Source organism: Amblyraja radiata, unplaced genomic scaffold (genome assembly GCF_010909765.2).
Source record: "Amblyraja radiata isolate CabotCenter1 unplaced genomic scaffold, sAmbRad1.1.pri S89, whole genome shotgun sequence".
Taxonomy (NCBI): domain Eukaryota; kingdom Metazoa; phylum Chordata; class Chondrichthyes; order Rajiformes; family Rajidae; genus Amblyraja; species Amblyraja radiata.
In genome coordinates, this window is record NW_022630172.1 from 859,702 (window position 1) to 882,563 (window position 22,862).

Sequence of the window (22,862 nt, forward strand, 5' to 3'; positions counted from 1 at the left end):
TCGCTGTCTCTCCCTCTGCTTCTCACCGTCTCTCTCTCTCTCTCTCTCTGTCTCCCCGTCCCGTTTCTCTCTCTGTCTGTTTTTCTGTCTTTCTTTCTCTCTCTCTGCATCTCTCTCTCTCTCTATTTCTCGCTGCCCCCTCTCTCTATCTCTCTCTGCTTTTCTCCTCTGCCACTGTCCCTCTCACTGACAACTCTCTCTTTCTCCCCCTCTCTCTTTCCACCCTTCTATCTTTCTCTCTCGCTCTCTCTGTCTGCCTCTTAGTCTTTCCACTCTGTCTCTCACTGGCTCTGTCTCTCTGTCTCTCTCTCCCTCTCACTCCCCGTCCTCTCTCTCTTCTCTCTCTCTCCTTTCTCTGCTTCACTAACTCTCTCATTCTTTTCTCTCTCTCTCTCTCTCTGTCTCTCCCTTGGTCTCCCTCTCTCTCTCCTCCCTGTCCTCATCGTCTCTCCTGTCTCCCCCCCCCCCTCTGTCGGTCCTTGCCTCTCTTCTCAGTCTCTCTTCTCTTTGTCTCTCTCTCTCTTCCATCCAGTCTGTCTCTGTCCCACTGTTCTCTCTCTCTCTGTCTGTCTCTGTCTGTATCTCTTCTGTATCTCTCTCTCCTCTTTCTCTCTAGCTCTCTATCTCTTCTCTCTCTTCTCTCCCTCCCCCCCTCTCTTTCACTCTCCTCTCCTTGTATTGAGAAGTTGGGAGGTCACGTTACTGTTGTACAAGACGTTGGTGAGGTTGCATTTGGAGTATTGCATTCAGTTCTGTGCACCGTGTTACAGGAGATATGTCGTTGAGCTTGTAAAGGGCGCGGAGAAGATTTACGAGGATGTTGCCGGGTCTCGAGGGGTCTGAGCTACAGGGAGAGGTTGGGGGAGGCTGGGACTATATTCCTTGGAGCGCATGAGGATGAGAGGTGATCTTATAGAGTTGTACAAAATCACCAGAGGAACAGATCGGGTAGACGCACAGAGTCTCTTGCCCAGAGTAGGGGAATCGAGGACCTAAGGACACGTGTTCAAGGGGAGTGAGGCGGGGGTGGGAAAAATAGGAATCTGAGGGGCAACTTTTCCACACAGGTGGGTGTATGGTACGAGCTGCCGGAGGAGGTAAGTTGAGGCTGGGGACTATCGCAACACTTGGACAGGTACATGGCTAGGAAAGGTTTGGAGGGATATGGGCCGCCGGCAGGTGGTTCTTGTATAGATGGGGCATGTTGGTCAGGGTGGGACTAGTGTAGATGGGGCATGTTGGTCGGGGTGTGTCTAGTGTAGATGATGCAAGTTGGTCAGGGTGGGACTAGAGTAGACGGGGCATGTTGGTCGGTGTGGGACTAGTGTAGATGGGGCATGTTGGTCGGTGTGGGACTAGTGTAGCTAGGGCATGTTGGTCGGGGTGGGACTAGTGTAGATGCGGCATTTTGGCCAGTGTGGGCAGGTTGGGTTGAAGGGCTTGTCTCTTTCTCTCTCATTCTGTCTGTCTGTCTCTCTCTCTCTCTCTCTCTCTCTCCCCCCACACTGTAGTCACACCAGCTTCTAATTTTCAGCCGGTTTCCTTTACTGTGTGTCTCTCTCCGTCTCTCTCTCTCTCTATCTCTCCCTCTATCTCTCCCTCTCTATATCAATATATCACCCTCTCTCTCTCTCTGTGTGTCTTTCTCTATTCATGTGTGTCTCTCTCTCTCTGTCTCTCTCTCCCTCTCCCCCTCACTGTCTCTCTCGGCCTCGCTCTCTCTCTCCCTCTCTGGGACAGAGGATTTGGGTGAACATAGACCCATTCCTGCCAACCGTGGGCCTAACTGCAGATAGATACATAATGTACTCAACACATAGGACAGGAAAGGAAATGATCTGCAAATATAAACGCCATTGGCCAGGACAGATATTTGTAAGGACTTGTTCTTTGTAAGAACCACAATGGAATGGAATAAACGAGACAACAATATCGTCTAAATGTTTAAGAAGGAACTGCAGATGTTGGAAAATCGAAGGTAGACACAAAATCCTGGAGTAACTCAGCGGGTGAGGCAGCATCTATGGAGCGAAAGAAATAGGTAACGATTCGGGTCGAGACCCTTCTTCAGACTCAAGAACCATTTGCTTCACTCCATAGATGCTGCCTCACACGCTGAGTTTCTCCACCATTTTTGTCTAACAACAAGAGTCAAATCATCTTCACTGGACAATAGACAACAGGTGCAGGAGGAGGCCATTCGGCCCTTCAAGCCAGCACCGCCATTCAATGTGATCATGGCTGATCGTCCCCAATCAGTAGCCAGTTCCTGCCTTCTCCCCATATCCCCTGACTCCGCTATCTTTAACAGCCCTATCTAACTCTCCCTTGAAAAAAACATCCAGAGAACAGGCCTCTACCGCCTTCTGAGGCAGAAAATCCCACACTCACAACTCTCTAGGTGGAAAAGTTCCTCCTCATCTCCGTTTTAAATGGCCACAGATTCACAATTCTCTGGGTGGAAAAGTTTCTTCTCATCTCCGTTCTAAATGGCCGACGCCTTATTCTTAATCTGTGGCCCCTGGTTCTGGACTCCCCCAATATCGGGAACATGTTTCCTGCCTCTAGCGTGTCCAAACCCTTAACAATCGTATATGATTCAATAGACCGTCCCGCCACCCCAGAAATTAACCTGGTGAACATACGCTGGGCTCCCTCAATAGTAAGACTGTCCTTCCTCAAATTAGGAGACCAAACTGTACAAATACTCAGGTGTGGTCTCACCAAGGCCCTGTACAACTGCAGAAGGACCTGTTTGCTCCTATACTCAACTCCTCTGGTTATGAAGGCCAACAGGCCAAAACTGCACACAATACTTCAGGTTGGTCTCACCAGGGATGGAGCGAGAGGGAGAGAGAGGAGAGGGGCAGATGGCGTGAGGACAGAGATGAGGACTGAGGAGAGAGAGAGACGAGAGAGATGCAAGAGAGGTGAGAGAGAGAGGGAAAGGGGGAGAGAGAGGGGGGGAGGGAGCGAGGGGGAGAGAGGGAGAGAGAGACAGGGGGTGAGAGAGAGAGGGGGAGGGAGCTAGGGGAGAGAGGGAGAGAGAGAAAGGGGGTGAGAGAGAGGGAGAGGGAGCTAGGGGGAGAAAGGGAGAGACGATGAGGGGGAGAGAGAAAGGGGGTGAGAGAGAGGGGGAGAAGTAGGGGTGAAAGAAGGGGAGGGAGAGGAGCGAGAGAGAGGAAAGAGAGAGGGGAGATGGAGAGAGGGAGAACCGCCTGCCAGTGCCTGTGCATGCTCCCCCTGCTGCATTAAGGGAATGCATGCATCACTGGCTGCATTGCTGCCTCTCCCCGCTGCATCGCAGAGCTTTTATCCTCACTGAACTTCAAAGCTGCATTCCCGCACCACTTCCGGTTGGGTGGCGAACCTCTCATCGTTAAAAGGCGCCTCCGGCAGGTAGGGGGACGATGAGAGCGGCGCACCGGCCCTGGGAAGTGGGACGGCGGGTCTCAGGCGTCCGGGTGGAGGGGCGAAACGCCGAATATTGTTCCGGGTGGTGCTTTGGTGCATTGAGGGTGGATGGAGAAGAAAAGGGAGGGGCAGAAGGAGGGAGGGAGAAAGAGCGAGAGGGAGAGAGGAGAGGGAGGGAATGATTGTGAGAGAAAGTTTGGGAGAGTTTTGAAAAGTTTTCAGAAACTTTTGAGAACGTTTTTACGAAGTTTTGGAGAAATTGAGAGAGAGGGAGAGAGAGTGTGAGAGAAAGAAAGGGATGAGGGAGGGAGAGAGAAGTATTCACCTCCCTCCCTCTCTGACATCACAGTGGCCCAGCGGTAGAGTTGCCGCTCACGGCGCCAGGGACCAGGGTTCCATCATTTGGCAACCTAAAAAGCTGCCTAGGTTGTCCGTACACAAAAATGCTGGAGAAACTCAGCGGGTGCAGCAGCATCTATGGAGCGAAGGAAATAAGCGACGTTTCGGGCCGAAACCCTTCTTCAGACTGAACGGGTCTGGAGAAGTGTTTCGGCCCGAAACATCACCTATTTCCATCGATCCATAGATGCTGCTGCACCCGCTGAGTTTCTCCAGCATTTTTGTGTACCTTCAATCTTCCAGCATCTGCAGTTCCTTCTTGAACACTTTGCCTAGGTTGTCCGGCTGGCAACAGGGAAAAAATGGTAAGCGAGAGCCCTGCGGGGGAGCGGGGGATTGAATTACCGTAGACGTGATTGTACAGATCTGCAGCTTCACCTTCTCCCCATTAACATCGACCGTCTGAATCTTGAAATCCACTCCGATAGTAGTGATGTAGCTACCTGTAAGAGAGAGTGAGGGACAGAGAGAGAGAGATAGAGAGAGTGAGAGACGGAGACGGGGAGACGGAGAGAGGGAGTTGGAGAGATGGAGACGAGAGACAAAGAGCGAGAGAAATACAGAGAGAGGCGAACAGAGAGGGGGGAGGGAGGGGGAGGAGACAAGAGAGACGGAAGGAGAGGTAGGGAGGGACGAGGGAGAGAAGGGAGCGAGGAGGTGGAGGGGAGGGAGAGGTGGAGGGTAGAGGAGATGAGGGTGGAGGGGAGAGAGAGGTGGAGGGGTGAGAGAGGTGGGGAAAGAGTAGTTTCAAACACTTCGTGGAAACAGACCCTCCTGTTCCTCGCCCCTCCCTCTCCATTCGTTCTCCCTCATCACTGCTCTCCCTCTCCTCCCCTTCCTCCTTCCTTCTCTCTCGCTCTCGCTCCTCCCCCTCCCTCATTCTCTCTCTCCCCCCCTCCCTCCTTCTCTCCCTCCCCTCTCTCTCTCCTTAGAATGTGTTTTCAGCAAACTAAAAGTAACAAACTGCTCTAGAGTGAGAACCTGTTGGGTGAAATCACAAGATCATCTGGGATGATTATGGGGAGAAGGCAGGCACGGGTTATTGATTGGGGATGATCAGCCATGATCACAATGAATGGCGGTGCTGGCTCGTAGGGCCGAATGGCCTACTCTTGCACACATTTTCTATGTTTCTATGATAGGAGCAGAATTAGGCCATTTGGCCCATCTAGTCCACTCCGTCATTCAATGACGGCTGATCTACCTCTCCCTGCTAACCTCTTTCTCCTGCCTTCTCCTCATAACCCCTGACACCTGCACTAATCAACAATCTATCTATCTCTGCCTTAAATAAATCCACTGACTTGTGGCCTCCACCCCGTCTGTGGCAATGAATCCCACAGATTAACCACCCTCTGGCTAAAGAAATTCCTCCTCATCTCCTTCCTTCAAGGTTCTCCTCCATGTCTACAAAGCCCTCAATGGGCTTGCCCCCACCTACATAAAAAGTCTTCTCACCCACCACTCCACCTCCACGCCCCTCAGATCGGCTGACTTGGGGTTGCTGAATATCCCACGGTCTAGGCATAAGCTCAGGGGTGACCGCGCCTTTGCGGTTGCAGCCCCTAGACTGTGGAACAGCATCCCCTTTCCCATCAGAACTGCCCCCTCCATCGACTCATTTAAGTCAAGACTAAAGACTTATCTATATTCCCAAGCCTTTCCTGATGTCCTCTGAGTGAGGACCACATGTATATGGCACGACAGATGGCACAATGGGCTAAGTGTTCGGCTGGCAACCGGAAGGTAGCTGGTTCGAATCCCGCTTGGAGTGCATTCTGTCGTTGTGTCCTTGGGAAAGACACTTCACCCACCTTTGCCTGTGTGTGTCCTTGGGCAAGACACTTCACCCACCTTTGCCTGTGTGTGTGAATGTAATTATGTGAAGCACTTTGGGGTCAATGCAAGTTGACTAAAAATGTGCTATATAAATAAAGAAATTTAATTTAATTTAATTTATATATGTATGTAGTTTGTTTTGTTGTGCTAGTCTTATAACAAATGTAAAGCACTTTGGCCAACGAGAGTTGTTTTTTAAATGTGCGATATAAATAAATGTGACTTGACTTGAAGGAACGTCCTTGAATTCGGAGGTTGTGCCCTCTGGTCCTAGACTCTCCCACTAGTGGAAACATCCTCTCCACATCCACTCTCTCCGGGCCTTCTCCTTCTTCTTCTTGTAGGATTCCGGCAGGGTAGACGCTGCTAAGCGTATTACTGCCCTCCACAGGTCAAAGTTTGAACTAAATTCTTACATACAATCCTGTAACTTGCAGGAATTGAAGAACAGCCCTGGATATCAGTTGATGTTTCTCACTGTGTCCAAACAAAGACGAAACAGAAAAAGCCTCAACTCCAAGTCCTGTCAGTCTAACAAACAATACTTTTCTTTCTACCCTGTACTTTTTACATTCTAGGAAAACATGCTTAACTGTCTCATTACTCCACATTCACACAAGCCAGAAACATGTTTCCCTACAATGCACAAATAGTAATTTAACCCACAGTGTCCCAACCTCAATCTACACAGTTTAACTGAGTCCCTACGGGACAGAGATGTACAGAAACATATTTTCCTAACTTCAGATTGTATAGAAAAGTAGTGTCTACCCCTGACTTCCATTTCCCATCCTCTCTGCCATTCTTTTGTTAAGCCCTCTTTAATTATTTCTCTCAGTTCCACTCTCCCCAATAATACATGGATATCTATTTCTCTTCTTAAACTCTCCTTTGCTATGAGGTCCACCTGCTCATTCCCCCTCACCCCAGCATGCCCGGGAACCCAGCAAAAAGTGATGTTACACGCAAACACAATTCTAGAAAACACACTCCTCTCCGGGCCTTTCACTGTTCGGTGACGTTTCAATTCCCCCCCTTGTTTACCCACTTACTTGGCCTCCACCGCCGTCTGTGGCAACGAATCCCACAGATTCACCACCCGCTGATAAATATCATCATTAATAAACTTCACACCCTCTCTTTAACCCGACAGGAGAGTGGGGAGGAAACTTCACTGTGTGTGTGAGAGGGAGGGGGAGGGGACAGTGGGAGTCTACCTCTATCCGCGCTCTCTCCTCACACCATCTTTCTCTCTCTCTCCTTCTCTGTATCGATCTATCTGTCTCTCTCCCCTCCTCATATCTCCGTCCCCACTCTCTCCCTCTCTCTCACCGTTCAGTGCGGATCGGCTCCATCTTGGGCCGCGGCCTCACGTCAAATCCGGGCTGCAACCTGAGGGGCAACGAGTCGGGTTTGTGCGCGACGTCATTTCCTGGCTCATGCCCCCTCTCTCTCCCTCCCCCTCTCGAGAACCTTCGAGCGCGGCGGCCTCAGCCCGGAAATGACGCATCTGTCGCGACCATGATGGAGCCAAAGATCATAGAGGAGCAAGATAGACCACTCCTCGAAAAACGCGTAGTATGACGCGTGTGATTGTCGACGCCATTTTTTGAGGCATTTTGTTGGGCTTCCCCCCACTGTTATGGCGTCCTCATCTAAATCTTCACATCACTGCTCTGCTCTCAATTGTTCTAATCGTAAATCTAAACGACCCGATCTGTCAATCTTTAGGTTCCCCAATAAAAAAGAAATGTGAGAAAATATTATTATTATTTTCAGTCGATATTCTGTCGTGAAAATGTTATTTTCTGTTCTCCCATCAACGGCCATTGGGAAACTAGGTTTGTCGGTACATTAGAAAGTTATTAGACTTATTTTTAATAGATCTTTACTTACCATAATAATAAAGACAATTTTAACACTTCTGTACGTTTTTGGTTTTGTTCTTGTAAGGGATTGGTCTCCAAAATATGGCCCGCGGGACACATTGGGTGCAATGGTGGGCCGGGGGGTTCGGCGGCGGCCGCAATCAAAGATAGGAGAGGAGATCTGCTCTATAATCCTAAATGATATCTCCTGTAATTTCAGATGTCAACAGTGGGTCCAGAATATTCGTCGACAAGATCTCCTGCACCGAACTGCAGAGTATTTGTCAAATAACTGCTGTCTTATGTACATTTTGTGAAATTGTGATTTGTTAACTGCACAAAACTAATGCAAATGGCGATATATTTATTATTGTATCTACGTTGGACATTTTGCTCTTTGGTGTCAGAACGCGGGGTGGGAGTTTGCAACCTTCACGTGGTCCGCCCTGTTTCGACAAATCCAATCAACCTGGTGTGCACAGTCAAATAAGATCAAATAGTTGTCCTACAACTTTAGGCTGTGCACGCCATACGCAAGAAGAAGAAGAAGAAGTGTCAGAACGCAGTCTGAAGAAGGCAACGTCACCTATTCCTTTTCTCCAGAGATGCAGCCTGACCCACTGAGTTACTCCAGCATTTTGTGTCTATCTCTGTTTAGATTGGGCTCGTGGGTGGAGATTGCGGTTGGTCTGGTGATCTAGAACGAGGGCCAAAGTCTCAGAATATGGGTCATGATATTTAGTAATGAGACAAGGAGCAGTTTCTTCACTCAAGGGCTGGGAATCTTGGAATTCTTTATCACGTGAGATGGTGGAAGTCGAGTCCTTGAAAGGAGAGATATTTTTTTTCAAATACGAAAAGGATGAAGGATAAAGGAGAGAATGTGGGAATAAGGTGTTGAGGTGCAGGATCAACAATTATCTTACTGATGGTGGTTTGAATTTAGATGGCTTATCCTTGCTTCTATTTCTTACAGAGATACAGCGCGGAAACAGGCCCTTTGGCCCACCGCGTCCGCAATGACCAGCGATCCCCGCACACTAACACCATCCTACACACACTAGGGACAATTTACACTTATACCAAGCCTACAAACCTGTATGTCTTTGGAGTGTGGGAGGAAACCGAAGATCTCGGAGAACACCCATTCAGTCACGGGGAGAATGTACGAACTCTGTACAGACAGCACCCACTGTAAGGCAGCAACTTTACCGCTGCACCACCATGCCGCCCTTAATCCACTAGGGCACTAGGTTACAATAAACTTCCTACATATTCCAGGAATGCATCTCATAAAAATGGGAGAGGTTTAAATGCATTGTAAAATCTGCTCTCAGTTTCCTAGATCGGTATTGCTCTAATGGCCTCTTTGTATCATTTTCTTTGATTTAAACCATCCAATGTTCTGCATTTAGATTTTATTTTTTCCCCTGTGGATCACAAGGCACTGTTTGTTTCAGGGGTGACTAATCTCCAGCGTAATTTGACAAGACAGCCAAGAGGGCAAACACAGGCAGTTCAGAGCTGCTGCCTGTATCGCATGAGAGAACAAGAATGAGACCAACTTGTTTTTTGCAGATCATCAACCCCTGACTGATGTTATCAATGCCGATGGTGACTCAAGGAGACTCAACCAGGTGGTGGTTTACAAAGGTCCATGCCCATTGTTCCTCATGGCATACCACCAGCCTCAACAGATCACCTAGTCATAGAGTCTCACAGCGTAGAAGCAGGCCCTTCAGCTCAACTTGCCCACGCTGGCCAACATGTCCCATCTACACTGGTCCCACATGCCTGCATTTGGCCCATACCCCTCTAAACCTGTCCTAACCATCAAATAACCTAAAAGAACTGTCATATGAGGAAAGATTTAAAAGACTGGGGTTGTATTCACTGGAGTTTAGAAGGATGAGGGGGATCTTATCATATTGTCTACAGTGTACTATGTTTACAGATTCTGTTGTGCTGCTGAAAGTAAGAATTTAATTGTTCTATCTGGGACAAGCTAGATGCAGGAAATTGTTCTACATGACAATAAAACACTTGTTAGATGCAAGGGGATCTTATAGAAACATATAAATGAATAAAAAGACTGAACAAGCTAGATACAGGAAAAAAATTCCCAATGTTGGGCGAGTCCAGAACCAGGGGCCACAGTCTTAGAACAAAGGGGAGGCCATTTAAGACTGAGGTGAGAAAAAACTTTTTCACCCAGAGAGTTGTGAATTTGTGGAATTCCCTGCCACAGAGGGCAGTGGAGGCCAAATCACTGGGTGGATTTAAGAGAGAGTTAGATAGATCTCTAGGGGCTAGTGGAATCAAGGGATATGGGGAGAAGGCAGGCACGGGTTATCGATTACGGCTGATCAGCCATGATCACAATGAATGGCGGTGCTGGCTCGAAGGGCCAAATGGCCTCCTCCTGCACCTATTTTCTATGTTTCTAGAACACTCATCCAGCAATCCTCGAGCCCACCAGCTCATCCCGTAGTCAATTCATCAGCTTTTCCATAAGAACTTCCATCAGTTCTTCCAAAAGAATGACAATCACACAATCTCGATTACCCTCAGCCCATCAAGCAGCCCCTTAATTCACCCAGAAGTCTGAACTATTGAATGCTCACTGCATCTCTTTCCATGTCGGCAAGTTAATATCCAGCTGCATGAACCATGGGAAAAGGGAATAAATAGATGCATGTGGTGCAGTGATTTGTGCAGCACTATAGGCCTGAAGACCAAGAGGAGTTCACCATTGAACGGGGGGCTTGAGGCCCCCGACCGAGGAAGAACAAAAGGAAGGGACTTGAACTTTATTTCGCCTTCCATCACAGTGAGGAATGTGTAGGAGTCACTGGTGAATGTCCGTATTAAAATGTGTTTTTGAGTGCTGTTGCTTTTAATTGTATGACTGACCTGGCCAATGAAATTCCTCGTATGTTGCAAAACATACTTGGCAAATAAAATCTGATTATGATTCTGAAAAGCCTTTCCCTTCCATACTCTTTCCTCTCTTTGATCTTTTTGCAGTTGACTGCCTTTCTGTACTTGTTGCAAGAGATTGTCGCGGAATCCAGCATCCTCGGAGAATGTAGAATTAAAGGCAGAGGCAATGCCAGTTTTAAAGATGGTTATTTGCCTCAAGATTGGATTATTGTTTCTCCAGAACCTCCCCAGAGGCTCTGGGAGACACAACGTTCAAGAGGGAACACAAAAAGCCTAATTAGGAAGAAAATTAAGAGTAAGATTTTCAATTAAAATACTGTAATTGATGGAACCTTGCCTTTAAATTGGTTCTTGGATGAAACCCTGATGGGTCTCACATTGTCTCTTTAAATTTACTCTCCTTTTCATACTTGCATTAAAACACACAGCCATCGCCATTCACAGTGATACTGCCCGGCAGTCTCATAATTACAGTCAACACAGCCACATTGACAGCCACACAAAATGATGTAAATAAAAATTGTTTTCCTTGTTTAAGAAGTTCAATTTAGAATTATTTGAAATTGTGGGGGTTGGTACAAAATACTTCTGACCCACAAATGTGTTGCTATGAGACATTCACATTTAAAAAATCCATGTCTCAAAAAAAGCAAGAAGGTGCCCATGTTATTTGACCAACTTATCAGATGAATTTAAATATGTAGGTATGTATGCATTAGTTTTGCTCCTAATTCCCTTTTCCAAATCATTAATATATATGGTAAACAGTTGCGACCCCAACACCAAGCTTTGCGGCAAAAAAATCCAGAAGATTAGTCAAACATGATTTCCCTTTCATAAATCCATGTTGACTTGGACTAATTCTTTTACTGCTATCCAAATGCTCCATTATTACATCTTTAATAATTGACTCCAGCATCTTTCACACCACCAAAGTCGGGCTAACTGGTCTGTAATTCCCCGTTTTCTCTCACGCTCCTTTCTTGAAAAGTGGGATAGCATTAGCTATCCTCCAATCCACAGGAACTGATCGTAAATCTCTTGATCGTTGGAAAATGATCATATGTGGTGGGCAAATTAATGGAAAGAATACTTAGAGATAATATATATAAGCATCTGGATAAACAGGGTCTGATTAGGAACAGTCAACATGGATTTGTGCCTGGAAGGTCATGTTTAACTAATCTTCTTGAATTTTTTGAAGATGTTACTCGGGAAATTGATGAGGGTAAAGCAGTGGATGTTGTGTATATGGACTTCAGTAAGGCCTTTGACAAGGTTCCTCATGGAAGGTTGGTTAAGAAGGCTCAATGGTTGGGTATTAATGGTGGAGTAGCAAGATGGATTCAACAGTGGCTGAATGGGAGATGCCAGAGAGTAATGGTGGATGGTTGTTTGTCAGGTTGGAGGCCAGTGACGAGTGGGGTGCCACAGGGATCTGTGTTGGGTCCACTGTTGTTTGTCATGTACATCAATGATCTGGACGATGGTGTGGTAAATTGGATTAGTAAGTATGCAGATGATACTAAGATAGGAGGGGTTGCGGGTAATGAAGAAGAGTTTCAAAGTCTACAGAGAGATTTATGCCAGTTGGAAGAGTGGGCTGAAAGATGGCAGATGGAGTTTAATGCTGATAAGTGTGAGGTGCTACATCTTGGCAGGACAAATCAAAATAGGACGTACATGGTAAATGGTAGGGAATTGAAGAATGTAGGTGAACAGAGGGATCTGGGAATAACTGTGCACAGTTCCATGAAAGTGGAATCTCATGTAGATAGGGTGGTAAAGAAAGCTTTTGGTGTGCTGGCCTTTATAAATCAGAGCATTGAGTATAGAAGTTGGGATGTAATGTTAAAATTGTACAAGGCATTGGTGAGGCCAATTCTGGAGTATGGTGTACAATTTTGGTCGCCTAATTATAGGAAGGATGTCAACAAAATAGAGAGAGTACAGAGGAGATTTACTAGAATGTTGCCTGGGTTTCAGCAACTAAGTTACAGAGAAAGGTTGAACAAGTTAGGGCTTTATTCTTTGGAGCGCAGAAGGTTAAGGGGGGACTTGATAGAGGTTTTTAAAATGATGAGAGGGATAGACAGAGTTGACGTGGAAAAGCTTTTCCCACTGAGAGTAGGGAAGATTCAACAAGGGGACATGATTTGAGAATTAAGGGACTGAAGTTTAGGGGTAACATGAGGGGGAACTTCTTTACTCAGAGAGTGGTAGCTGTGTGGAATGAGCTTCCAGTGAAGGTGGTGGAGGCAGGTTCGTTTTTATCATTTAAAAATAAATTGGATAGTTATATGGATGGGAAAGGAATGGAGGGTTATGGTCTGAGCGCAGGTATATGGGACTAGGGGAGACTATGTGTTCGGCACGGACTAGAGGGGTCGAGATGGCCTGTTTCCGTGCTGTAATTGTTATATGGTTATATGTATAAATATATATGTATGTGTATATATGCATGTATATGTGTGTATATATGCATGTATATGTGTGTATATATGTATGTACATATATGTTTATATGTGTATGTATGCATATAAATGTATCCATATGTATGTGTGCATATGTATGTGTATACGTGTGTATGTATGTGTATATATGTATGTGTATATATATGTATGTGTATAAATATATATATATGCATATATGTATTATTACTATATAATTATATATATAATTGCCTTTATGGTTTATGTATATCATCTTACAAGACAAATGAATTAATAGTGATTATTTAAATCAAAGTTGCTTCTGATCCATGAGAATAAACTATATTATCTCTAACTTGCCTCTCACACACAGACACACATTCATTTAAATATATAAAATATAGATACGTTAAATTTAATTTTGTGCAGTGTGTGTTAAAGTAATACAAGGGAAACTGCACAATACAATGCAAGGGAAACTACGCAAAGGAGGGGGCTGTTCCCGCTACAAGATACTCGAGGATCTTTGCTTTGGATCAAAGATTATAGAGGAGCTCTATAATCTTTGCGTTGGATCTCAGCGGGTGGCATACCGGAAGTCGCGTGTCGCATTAAGAAATGGCGGCCGTGACGTTCCGTCACGTACTACACGTCAGTCCATTGGATTTCGGAGGAGTGGTCTATCTTGCTCCTCTATGATCTTTGATGGAGCCGATCCGCACTGGACGGTGAGAGAGAGAGAGAGAGAGAGAGAGAGAGAGAGAGAGATCTGAGCGGTGGGGGCTGAGAGGGGCAGGAATAATGGGAGAGGTTCAGAGAGAGAGAGAGAGGAGAGTCGGGGAGAGGGAGAGAGACTGGAGAAATGGGATGAAGTGAGTAGTGGGGGGAAGCAGGGAGCAAAGGGAGGAATTCAAGGGGGAGTGGGTTTGGTGCCGAGGGGGAGGAATGGGGGGCAGGGAACTGCGGGGGGGGGGGGGGAGAGACGGGTCAAGTGAGTAATGGAAGGGGTTAGGGAGCCTGGTGGGGGTTCACACTGTTTGGGGGTGGGGAGGAGGGGGGAGGGAGCAAAGGGGGGTAAGGAGCAGGAGAGGGCACGGGTAAGGGGCAGAGAGCAACAGGGAGGAGGTCACATTGTGTTGGGGGTGGGGAGGGTGTTGCAGTTTAGGAAGTCAAACCAGGGCAGGGTCTTCACTGTGAATGGCGGGGCGCTGGGGCAATAGACAAAGGACAGTAGGTGCAAGAATAGGCCATTCGGCCCTTGGAGCCAGCACCGCCATTCAATGTGATCATGGCTGATCATCCCCAATCAGTTCCCCGTTCCTGCCTTCTCCTCATATCCCTTGACTCCACGATCTTTAAGAGCCCTATCTAGCTCTCTCTTGAAAGTATCCACAGAACCGGCCCCTGAGGCAGAGAAGTCCACAAACTCACAACTCTGTGTGAAAATGTGTTTCCATGTCTCTGTTACCGCTTATTCTTAAACTGTGTGGCCCCGGTTCTGGACTCCCCCAACATCGGGAACATGTTTCCTGCCTCTAGCGTGTCCAAACCCTTTACAATCTTATATGGTTCAATAAGATCCCATCTCATCCTTCTAAACTCCAGGTTATACAAGCCCAGCCGCTCCATTCTCTCAACATATGACAGTCCCCCACATCCCTGGAATTAACCTGGTGAACCTATGCTGCTCTCCCTCAATAGCAAGAATGTCCTTCCTCAAATTAGGGGACCAAAACTGCACACAATACTCCAGGTGTGGTCTCATTAGGAATCTGAGCTCTGAGCCTTGCGGAATGTGTAGAGCCGAGGGATCTAGGAGTAAGGGTATGAGTTGGGCCGAAGGGCCTCTTTCCAACACTGTATCACTCCATGACTCTATGACGAAGTGCTGGAGTAACTCAGCGGGTCAGGCAGCATCTGTGGAGAAGATAGACACAAAGTGCTGGAGTAACTCAGCAGGTCAGGCAGCATCTGTGGAGAGAGGGACGGGTGGCGTTTTGGGTCGACACCCTTCTTTGGTTTAGATCAGTTTAGAGATGCAGCGCGGAAACAACAGGTCTTTCGGCCCATGGGGTCCGCGCCGACCAGCGATCACCCCGTACACTAGCACTGTCCTACGCACATTGGGGACAATTTAGCTATTTTGTGGAGGCCAATTAATTTACAACTGTACCGCTGCACCAGTGTGCAGCGCAGAATTATATAATGGTTTCCTCCGCCATAAACGCACCCAATATGTGCTAGGAATGTCCTGTTTGCCAGCTTGCTGACCCTTAGTGTTCCCCTCCTACAACTTAGGAACAAGCAGGGTTTAGGAGCCGTTGCTGTGGACGGAGAGACAGGAACGTGAGCGGCCATTGAGTGCGGCCAGGGTGCCGGCGAGCCCCCCATCTGCTCGGTGTGCGGGCCGGGCATCGAGGGCTGATCTTTGATGGAGGACCACATGACGGGGCACAACAAGGAGAAGCGTTATGAGTGCGACGTGTGTGGCAAGGCCTAGCAGTACCCGAGCAAGCTGGAGGCCCACCGGCGGGTGCACATGATAGAACGCCCCTTCAACTGCATAGAGTGTGGCAAGAGCTTCAAGAGGGCGGATGTGCTGAAGGCCCACCGGCGGGTGCACACGGGCCAGAAGCCCTATTGCTGCTCTACATGCGGCGAGAGCTTTACCCAGTTGTCGAGGCTGCGGGAGCACCAGCGGGTGCACAGCAGTGAGCGGCCCTTCACCTGCTCCGACTGCGGCAAAGGCTTCAAGTCGCCCAAGGATCTGAAGGGGCATAGCCGCGTGCACACCGGGGAACGCCCCTACACATGCAGCGACTGCGGCAAGGGCTTCACCAAGTCTAGTCACCTGCTGGTGCACCAGCGCACCCACACCAGCGAGCGCCTCTACACATGTGCCCAGTCGGCAAGGACTTCACCCAATCCGGCAACCTGGTGCTGCATCAGCGCACCCATACCGGCGAGCACCCCTTCACCTGCGCACAGTGCGGCAAAGGCTTCACCCATTCCAGCAATTTGCTGAGGCACCAGCGCACCCACACCGGGGAGCGCCCCTTCACCTGCGCCCAGTGCGGCAAGGGCTTCACCCACTCCAGCAACTTGCTGAGGCACCAGCGCACCCACACCGGGGAGCGCCCCTACACTTGCGTCCAGTGCGGCAAGGGCTTCACCCGCTCAGACCGCCTGCTGGATCACCAGCGCACCCACACCGGCGAGCGTCCCTTCACCTGCGCCCAGTGCGGCAAGAGCTTCACCCAGTCCAGGAGCCTGCAGCAGCACCAGCGCACCCACACCGGCGAGCGCCCCTACACCTGCGCCCAGTGCGGCAAGGGCTTCACCCGCTCCACCTATCTGCTGTCCCACCAGCGGGTGCACGCCGGCGACCGTCCCGTCCCCAGCCCGGTGTGTGGAGAGCGCTTTACCATGGCCTCCCACGCCCTCCCTCACCAGCACGTGCACACGAGTGACCATCCCTACGACTGCCCGTACTGTGGTGAGGAGTTTGATAGCTCGCGGGGATTGCGGCAGCACCGGCGGACCCACGTCGGCGAGCAGCTGCTCCCACTGTGACAAGAGAGCACGGGGGCTGCGGGAGCACCAGCGGATACACACCGGGGAGAGGTCCTTTGTGTGCGCTGAGTGTGGCGAGGGTTACACCCGCCTTGACCACCTGCTGGACCACTGACCAGTCCACACCGGCCAGCGCCCTTTCATCTACCCTCTCTGCAGCAAGGCCTTTGCCCGCTCCTCCAGCCTGCTGGCACACCGCCACGTGGATAGATAGGCGCTGTTTAAGTAGACACAAAAGGCGGGAAGAAATGGATAACGTTTCAGGGTCGAGACCCCATTTTCAGTGTCGACCCGATATGTCACCCATTCCTTGTCTCCAGAGATGCTGCCTGTTCTGCTGAGTTACTCCAGTACTCTGAATGTCACCGATCCATGTTCTCCACAGATGCTGCCTGACCGCTGAGTTTCTCCAGCACTCTGTGTTAGTTATAAAGTGATACAGTGTGGAAACAGGCCCTTCGGCCCAACTTGCCCACATTGACCAACATGTCCCAGCTACACTAGTCCCACCTGCCTGTGTTTGGTCCATATCCCTCCAAACTTGGCCTATCTATGTAACTGTCTAACTGTTTCTTGGGATAGTCACAGCCTCAACTACCTCCTCTGACAGTTTGTTCCATACTCCCACCACCCTCTGTTTGAAAAAGTTACCCCTCAGTTTCCTTTTAAATCTTTCCCCCTTCACCTTGAACCCATGTCCTCTGGTCCTCGATTCCCCCAGTCTGGGCAAGTGATTCTGTGCATCTAACTAAATTGTGCTCTATGCAAGATTCCAGAATCTGCAGTTTCTTGTGTCTCCCTCACCTGTACCCACCTATCACTTCTGAAGAAGGGACTCAGCCTGAAACTTCTCCCATTCCTTTTCTCTAGAGACGCTGCCTGTCTCGCTGTTACTCCAGCATTCTGTATCCACCTATCACTTGCCAGGCTTTGTCCAGCCCCCAACTCGCTTTTCCAGCTTCCTTCCCCCACCCTCTCCACTCAGTCTGAAGAAGGGTCCTGACTCAAAACGTCGTCTGTCCATTCCCTCTAAAGTGGTGGAGGGACTCAGTAGGTCAGGCGGCATCTGTAGAGGGAAGGCAATCTAAATAAATTAAATTAAATTTCTTTATTTATATAGCACATTTTTAGTCAACTTGCATTGACCCCAAAGTGCTTCACATAATTACATCCACACACACAGGCAAAGGTGGGTGAAATGTCTTGCCCAAGGACACACACAGGCAAAGGTGGGTGAAGTGCCTTGCCTAAGGCGACCACTCCCACCTCTCCCTTTCTCCACCCCCCACAACAAGCAGTCTGAAGAAGGGTCCTGACCTAGAATGTTGCCTGTCTATGCTCTCCAGAGGTGCAAGTTACTCCAGGAGATTGTGTCTCTTTTTGTAAACCAGCATCTGTTGTTCCTGTATCTAGACTAGGCGTACATTTCACCCTTCACTTGCGCTCAGTCCGCCAAGGCCTGCTGGATCTCCCGGTTGCCAACCATTTTATCTCCCCTTCCCACTCCCACACTGATCTTTCTGTCCTGGGCCTCCTCCATTGCCAGAGTGAGGTGACACACAAACTGGAGGGACAGCACCTCACATCTTACAGCCCAATGACATGAACATAGAATTCTCCAATTTGAGGAGACTCTCCCCTCATCCAAATGAAATACTGGAGCCTGTCCCGACCCCAACTCTTTTTTCCTGCTCCCCCCTCCCCCCAACTCCATGAGTCCATAGAAATGTCCAGACCCGACACGTTGCCTGGCCATTCCCCTCCAAAGTGCCGGTAGAACTCAGCAGGTCAGCCATCCGTGGTGGAAAACGGATGGAGAAGTGTTCGTAATACAAGCCCTCCTTGGCCCTGTCGAGGAGCAGACATGCAACAGTACCAGCATCTTCTCATTCATACTGTACCCAAGTGAAAATGCAAAAGTGAGCCAAGCTGCACACAGCCGACTGCTCACAGTACCAGCTGGCTGCCACTGGCCCAAAAACTTAAAAGCATTTTAAAGTGTTTTTTTTTTAAAGAAAGTCTTAACGTATGTGTGCCTTGCCTAACAAATAAAGCAAGTTTTTCCTGACCTGACTGTGTTCTTCAGAATTCTTCAGAATTCATGTTGTGTTATCAAGAATGAAAGAAAATGCCAACCTTCTCAGGAAATGATGATGATGGCGGGACTGACATATGTTGAAAGAATGGGTCGACTGGGTTTGTATTCACTGGAATTCAGAAGGATGTGGGAATCTTATAGAATCGTATAAAATGAGTGAGATATTGGACAGGGTAGATGCAGGAAACATGTTCCCCATGTTGGGGGAGTACAGAACTGTTATCAATTTCTTTAGAAAAGATTTGACATTTTTAAATAGCCTAAGTGTCCAAATAACATTCACACAAGAATTCACAACATAGCATGATTTTTAAATCTCATTGTCTTGGATTTATGGGCCGAATGGAAGGAATTTAGTGTTTGATTCCTGTAAATGAATGGCCATTAATTTGCTGACTGGCTATTTTACCCCCACTTGCCTTTATCTAAGCAGGTTCTTTGCACGACACTGAACAGCCAGTATTACACTCGCTCCCGCGCCCCACAACTGTATTACACTCGCTCCCGCGCCCCACAACTGTAAGACACCCGTTCCGGGGCCCCACAACTGTATTACACTCGCTCCCGGGCCCCACAACTGTATTACACTCGCTCCCGGGCCCCACAACTGTAATACACTCGCTCCCGGGCCCCATAACTGTAATACACTCGCTCCCGGGCCCCACAACTGTATTACACTCGCTCCCAGGCCCCACAACTGTATTACACTCGCTCCCGGGCCCCACAACTGTAATACACTCGCTCCCGGGCCCCACAACTGCAATACACTCGTTCCCGGGCCCCACAACTGTATTACACTCGCTCCCGGGCCCCACAACTGTATTACACTCGCTCCCGGGCCCCACAACTGTATTACACTCGCTCCTGGGCGGCTCCAGCTTTCGACGCCCCCGCCGACAAAACTCTCCTGCCGGTTAACCTCCCTCCTCCCCCTCTCTCCCCCCATCTTCGCCCCCCCCCCTCATCGTCTCTCTCACCCCACCTCCTCTCTCCACCCCCTCTCTCCTTCCACACCCCCCTTTCACCAGCCCCCCCTCTCTTTCTTTCTCCCTCACACCCCCCCACCCTTCCACATCCCTCCCCCCACTCACTCACTCACTCACCAACCGTTGATCGCCGCCGTTAACCGCTCCGTGCGTTAGCCAGCGCGTGTGTGTGTGTGGGCGGGGCCAGAGCGCGCGTGTGTGTGTGTGGGCGGGGCCAGAGCGTGCGTGTGTGTGGGCGGGGCCAGAGCGCGCGTGTGTGTGGGCGGGGCCAGAGCGCGGGGGCAACGGCGCGAGGCCCAGTGACGTCAACACCCCACCCCACCAACTGTCAACGCTCCCGCGCTCCCTCAGCCGTTGACGCCCGTTATTTCCCGCCATCCCTCCCGCTCGCGTTTCCAGAACGTTCTTCCCCAACGGCCGTCCATTCGGGCTTCGCTTCTCCACAACGATCACCTCCCTCCCTCCCTCCAGCAGCCGCAGCGTCGCCTCACCTGGAGCCTGGACTCTGCTTCACTGGGCCTGAAGCCTCCACGCTGCTCACTCCCACTCTCCTGGGCTTCACTGCGCTGGTTCCTAGAGCTAGTCTGCCCAGCCTTGTTAACCCCAGTGGCTGGTCCACTGAGTCTTCCCCATCCCCCTCTAACTATGTGACTGACCCCTGCATTTACCCCCCCACACTGCAGCCCTCTCACCCCCTGACCACCCACACATCGCCTCCATCGCCCCCAGTCCACCCACCCACCTGTCTTCCGCCGGCCCCAATCCCCATCCCTGCCGGGTGTTCACCATCCCCCCCCCCCCCCGACCTCCCCCACACCCAACGGTCTGTCCTCAGCAAAGGTCTCACCTTTGTCCCCCTCCGTCCCCACCTCAATGTAGCAATGTTACAACATGTTGGGATTTTAAACATCAAGTCTGTAATTTATCCCATCAGATAAAACATAAAAAGAAGTTTAATTTGTCACCTAATTCACTTTCATATTTTTAAGTATTATAAAAGTTATGGCAATTTTCATACTCGGAAATTAGCATCTTGTACCCTATTGTTTTCCATTGACTTAACACCAAAGCTGTGATCGAGGACAGTCAAAAGCCCATAACTTTCTTAAAAATTAAGAGAACTAAAATAAATTTTCAGTTATTATTGATTGAAACATTCTGAAACAAATATGAAACAATCTTACTTGGATGACCTGAAATTAAAGCATATAATTAGTTAGTTACCCAATTATAGCTAATCACATAATTCAATTACTAGATCTAAACATCTATCCATTTCTTAAGAAAAGATCAACATTTTTAAATAGCCTAAGTGTCCAAATAACATTCACACAATAATTCACTTTGGCGCCTTCGAGAGGGGGGCGGGTTTAAAATGTCGTTTCCTCCAGGCTGTTTAAATTGATGTTCATCAGCCTGTTTAATTGCTCAAGAAAAATCGCTCCAGCTGCCGTTCTCTGCACTTATTTTTAAACTAAGTTGGATAATTTAAGTGTTAGAGTAAATTAAAAATCATCTTCTAAAGCCGTGAACGCCGACAACAGGACGGATCCCACGTAGGGGACACGGCAGGGTAGGCTGTTTATTTTTACATTAAAAAGTGCTGGAGTAACTCAGCGGGTCAGGCAGCATCTGTGGAGAACATGGATAGGTGACGTTTCACAGAGTGCTGGTGTAACTCAGCGGGTCAGGCAGCATCACTGGTCAATGTGGATAGATGATGTTTCAGGTCTGAAGAGGGGTCATGACCGAAAAAAAACGCCCCTATCCATGTTATCCACAGACAGACACAAAATGCTGGAGTAACTCAGTGGGACAGGCAGCATCTCTGGAGTGAAGGAACCTTCTTCAGACTGAGAGTCACAGGAGAGTGAGACACAGAGATAAGGAAGTGTAAGGTGTTACTCCAGCACTGTTTTATATGAATAGTGTCAGGTTAGGAAAATGGGAAGTACAACGAGATCTGTGTGTCCTGGTACATCAGTCACTGAAAGTAAGCATGCAGGTACAGCAGGCAGTGAAGAAAGCCAATGGCATGTTGGCCTTCATAGAGCGAAGAGTTGAGTTTAGGCGCAAGGAGGACCTACTGCAGTTGTACAGGGCCCCAGTGGCACCACAACTGGAGAATTGTGTGCAGTTTTGGTCCCAAAATTTGAGGAAGGATATTCTTGCTATTGAGGGAGCCCAGATTAGGTTCACCAGGTTAATTCCTGAGATGATGGCGGGACTGACATATGTTGAAAGAATGGGTCGACTGGGTTTGTATTCACTGGAATTCAGAAGGATGAGCAGGTATCTTATAGAATTGTATAAAATTAGTGAGGCATTGGACAGGGTAGATGCAGGAAACATGTTCCCCATGTTGGGGGAGTCCAGAACTGTTAAGGTACATTTCTTGAAACAGACAACTCACAATAAGTTAGATCAACCAACACAAGCTTTACTGATCATTTAGCCGGCGAGAGTGGCAGGGAATACAGCATCTTTTGTTAGTATTTTGGAAACATAGTCACATGTTTATACAGAGTTGGAGCAATGACGTCTAACACATCAATCACAGAGTGTACCCATTCAAAGCTTTCTCGTCACTAACACAATACTTCTCATGCTATGGTTATTTCGATCACAAACTTTAGTTACAAACCCGCAAAGGGTGAGGGAAAATAAGGAGATAAAAGGTTGTGAGATAAGGAGAGAGGAATATATATGTGCAGCTTTAAGGGTCATTGGTCAGGTAGCATTTGGAGTATTGCATACAGTTCCGGTCACTCCATTACAGGACTGATGTGGAGGCTTTGGGGAAGGTGCAGAGATGGTTAACCAGAATGGTTTAAAAACAAGGAACTGCAGATGCTGGTTTACAAAAAAGGACACAAAACGCTGGAGGAACTCAGCGGGACAGGCAGCATCTCAGGAGAGAAGGACTGGGTGACATTTCGGGTCAAGACACAGGAGGGTCTCGACCAGAAACGTTACCCATTCCTTCCAGCATTTTGTGTTTACCTAAACAGTGCCTATCTATCCACATGGCGGGGTGCCAGCAGGCTGAAGGAGCGGGCAAAGGCCTTGCCACAGAGCGGGCAGGTGAAGGGGCGCTGGCCGGTGTGGACTCGCCGGTGCTCCAGCTGGTGGTTAAGGCGGGTGAAGCCCTTACCACAGGACGGGCAGGGGAAGGGACGCTCACCGTTGTGGGTACGCCGGTGCTGCCACAGGCTGGACATGCGGGTGAAACCCTTGCCACACTCAGCGCACACAAAGGGTCTCTCTCTGGTGTATATCCGCTGGTGCTCCCGCAGCCTCCGTGCTCTCT

At 48.8% G+C, this 22,862-nt stretch overlaps 1 protein-coding gene across 3 annotated transcripts in view; it reads right to left on the reverse strand.

The window, feature by feature from the left end:
* Positions 1-4,162: 4,162 nt before the first annotated feature.
* Positions 4,163-22,862, reverse strand: part of LOC116969613 (zinc finger protein 850-like) — a 79,936-nt gene continuing 61,236 nt past the window's right edge. For 2 of the 3 annotated variants that reach the window (XR_004410852.1, XR_004410853.1), the window contains one exon: positions 4,163-4,256. Coding sequence is in view for 1 of the 3 variants with exons in the window: in XM_033016444.1 (XP_032872335.1) it covers positions 22,567-22,849 (283 nt within the window). In the remaining 2 variants the exon portion in view is untranslated. Of the gene's footprint in view, positions 4,257-22,373; positions 22,850-22,862 lie in introns of those variants that run through there. The other variant, XM_033016444.1, reaches the window with a different exon arrangement.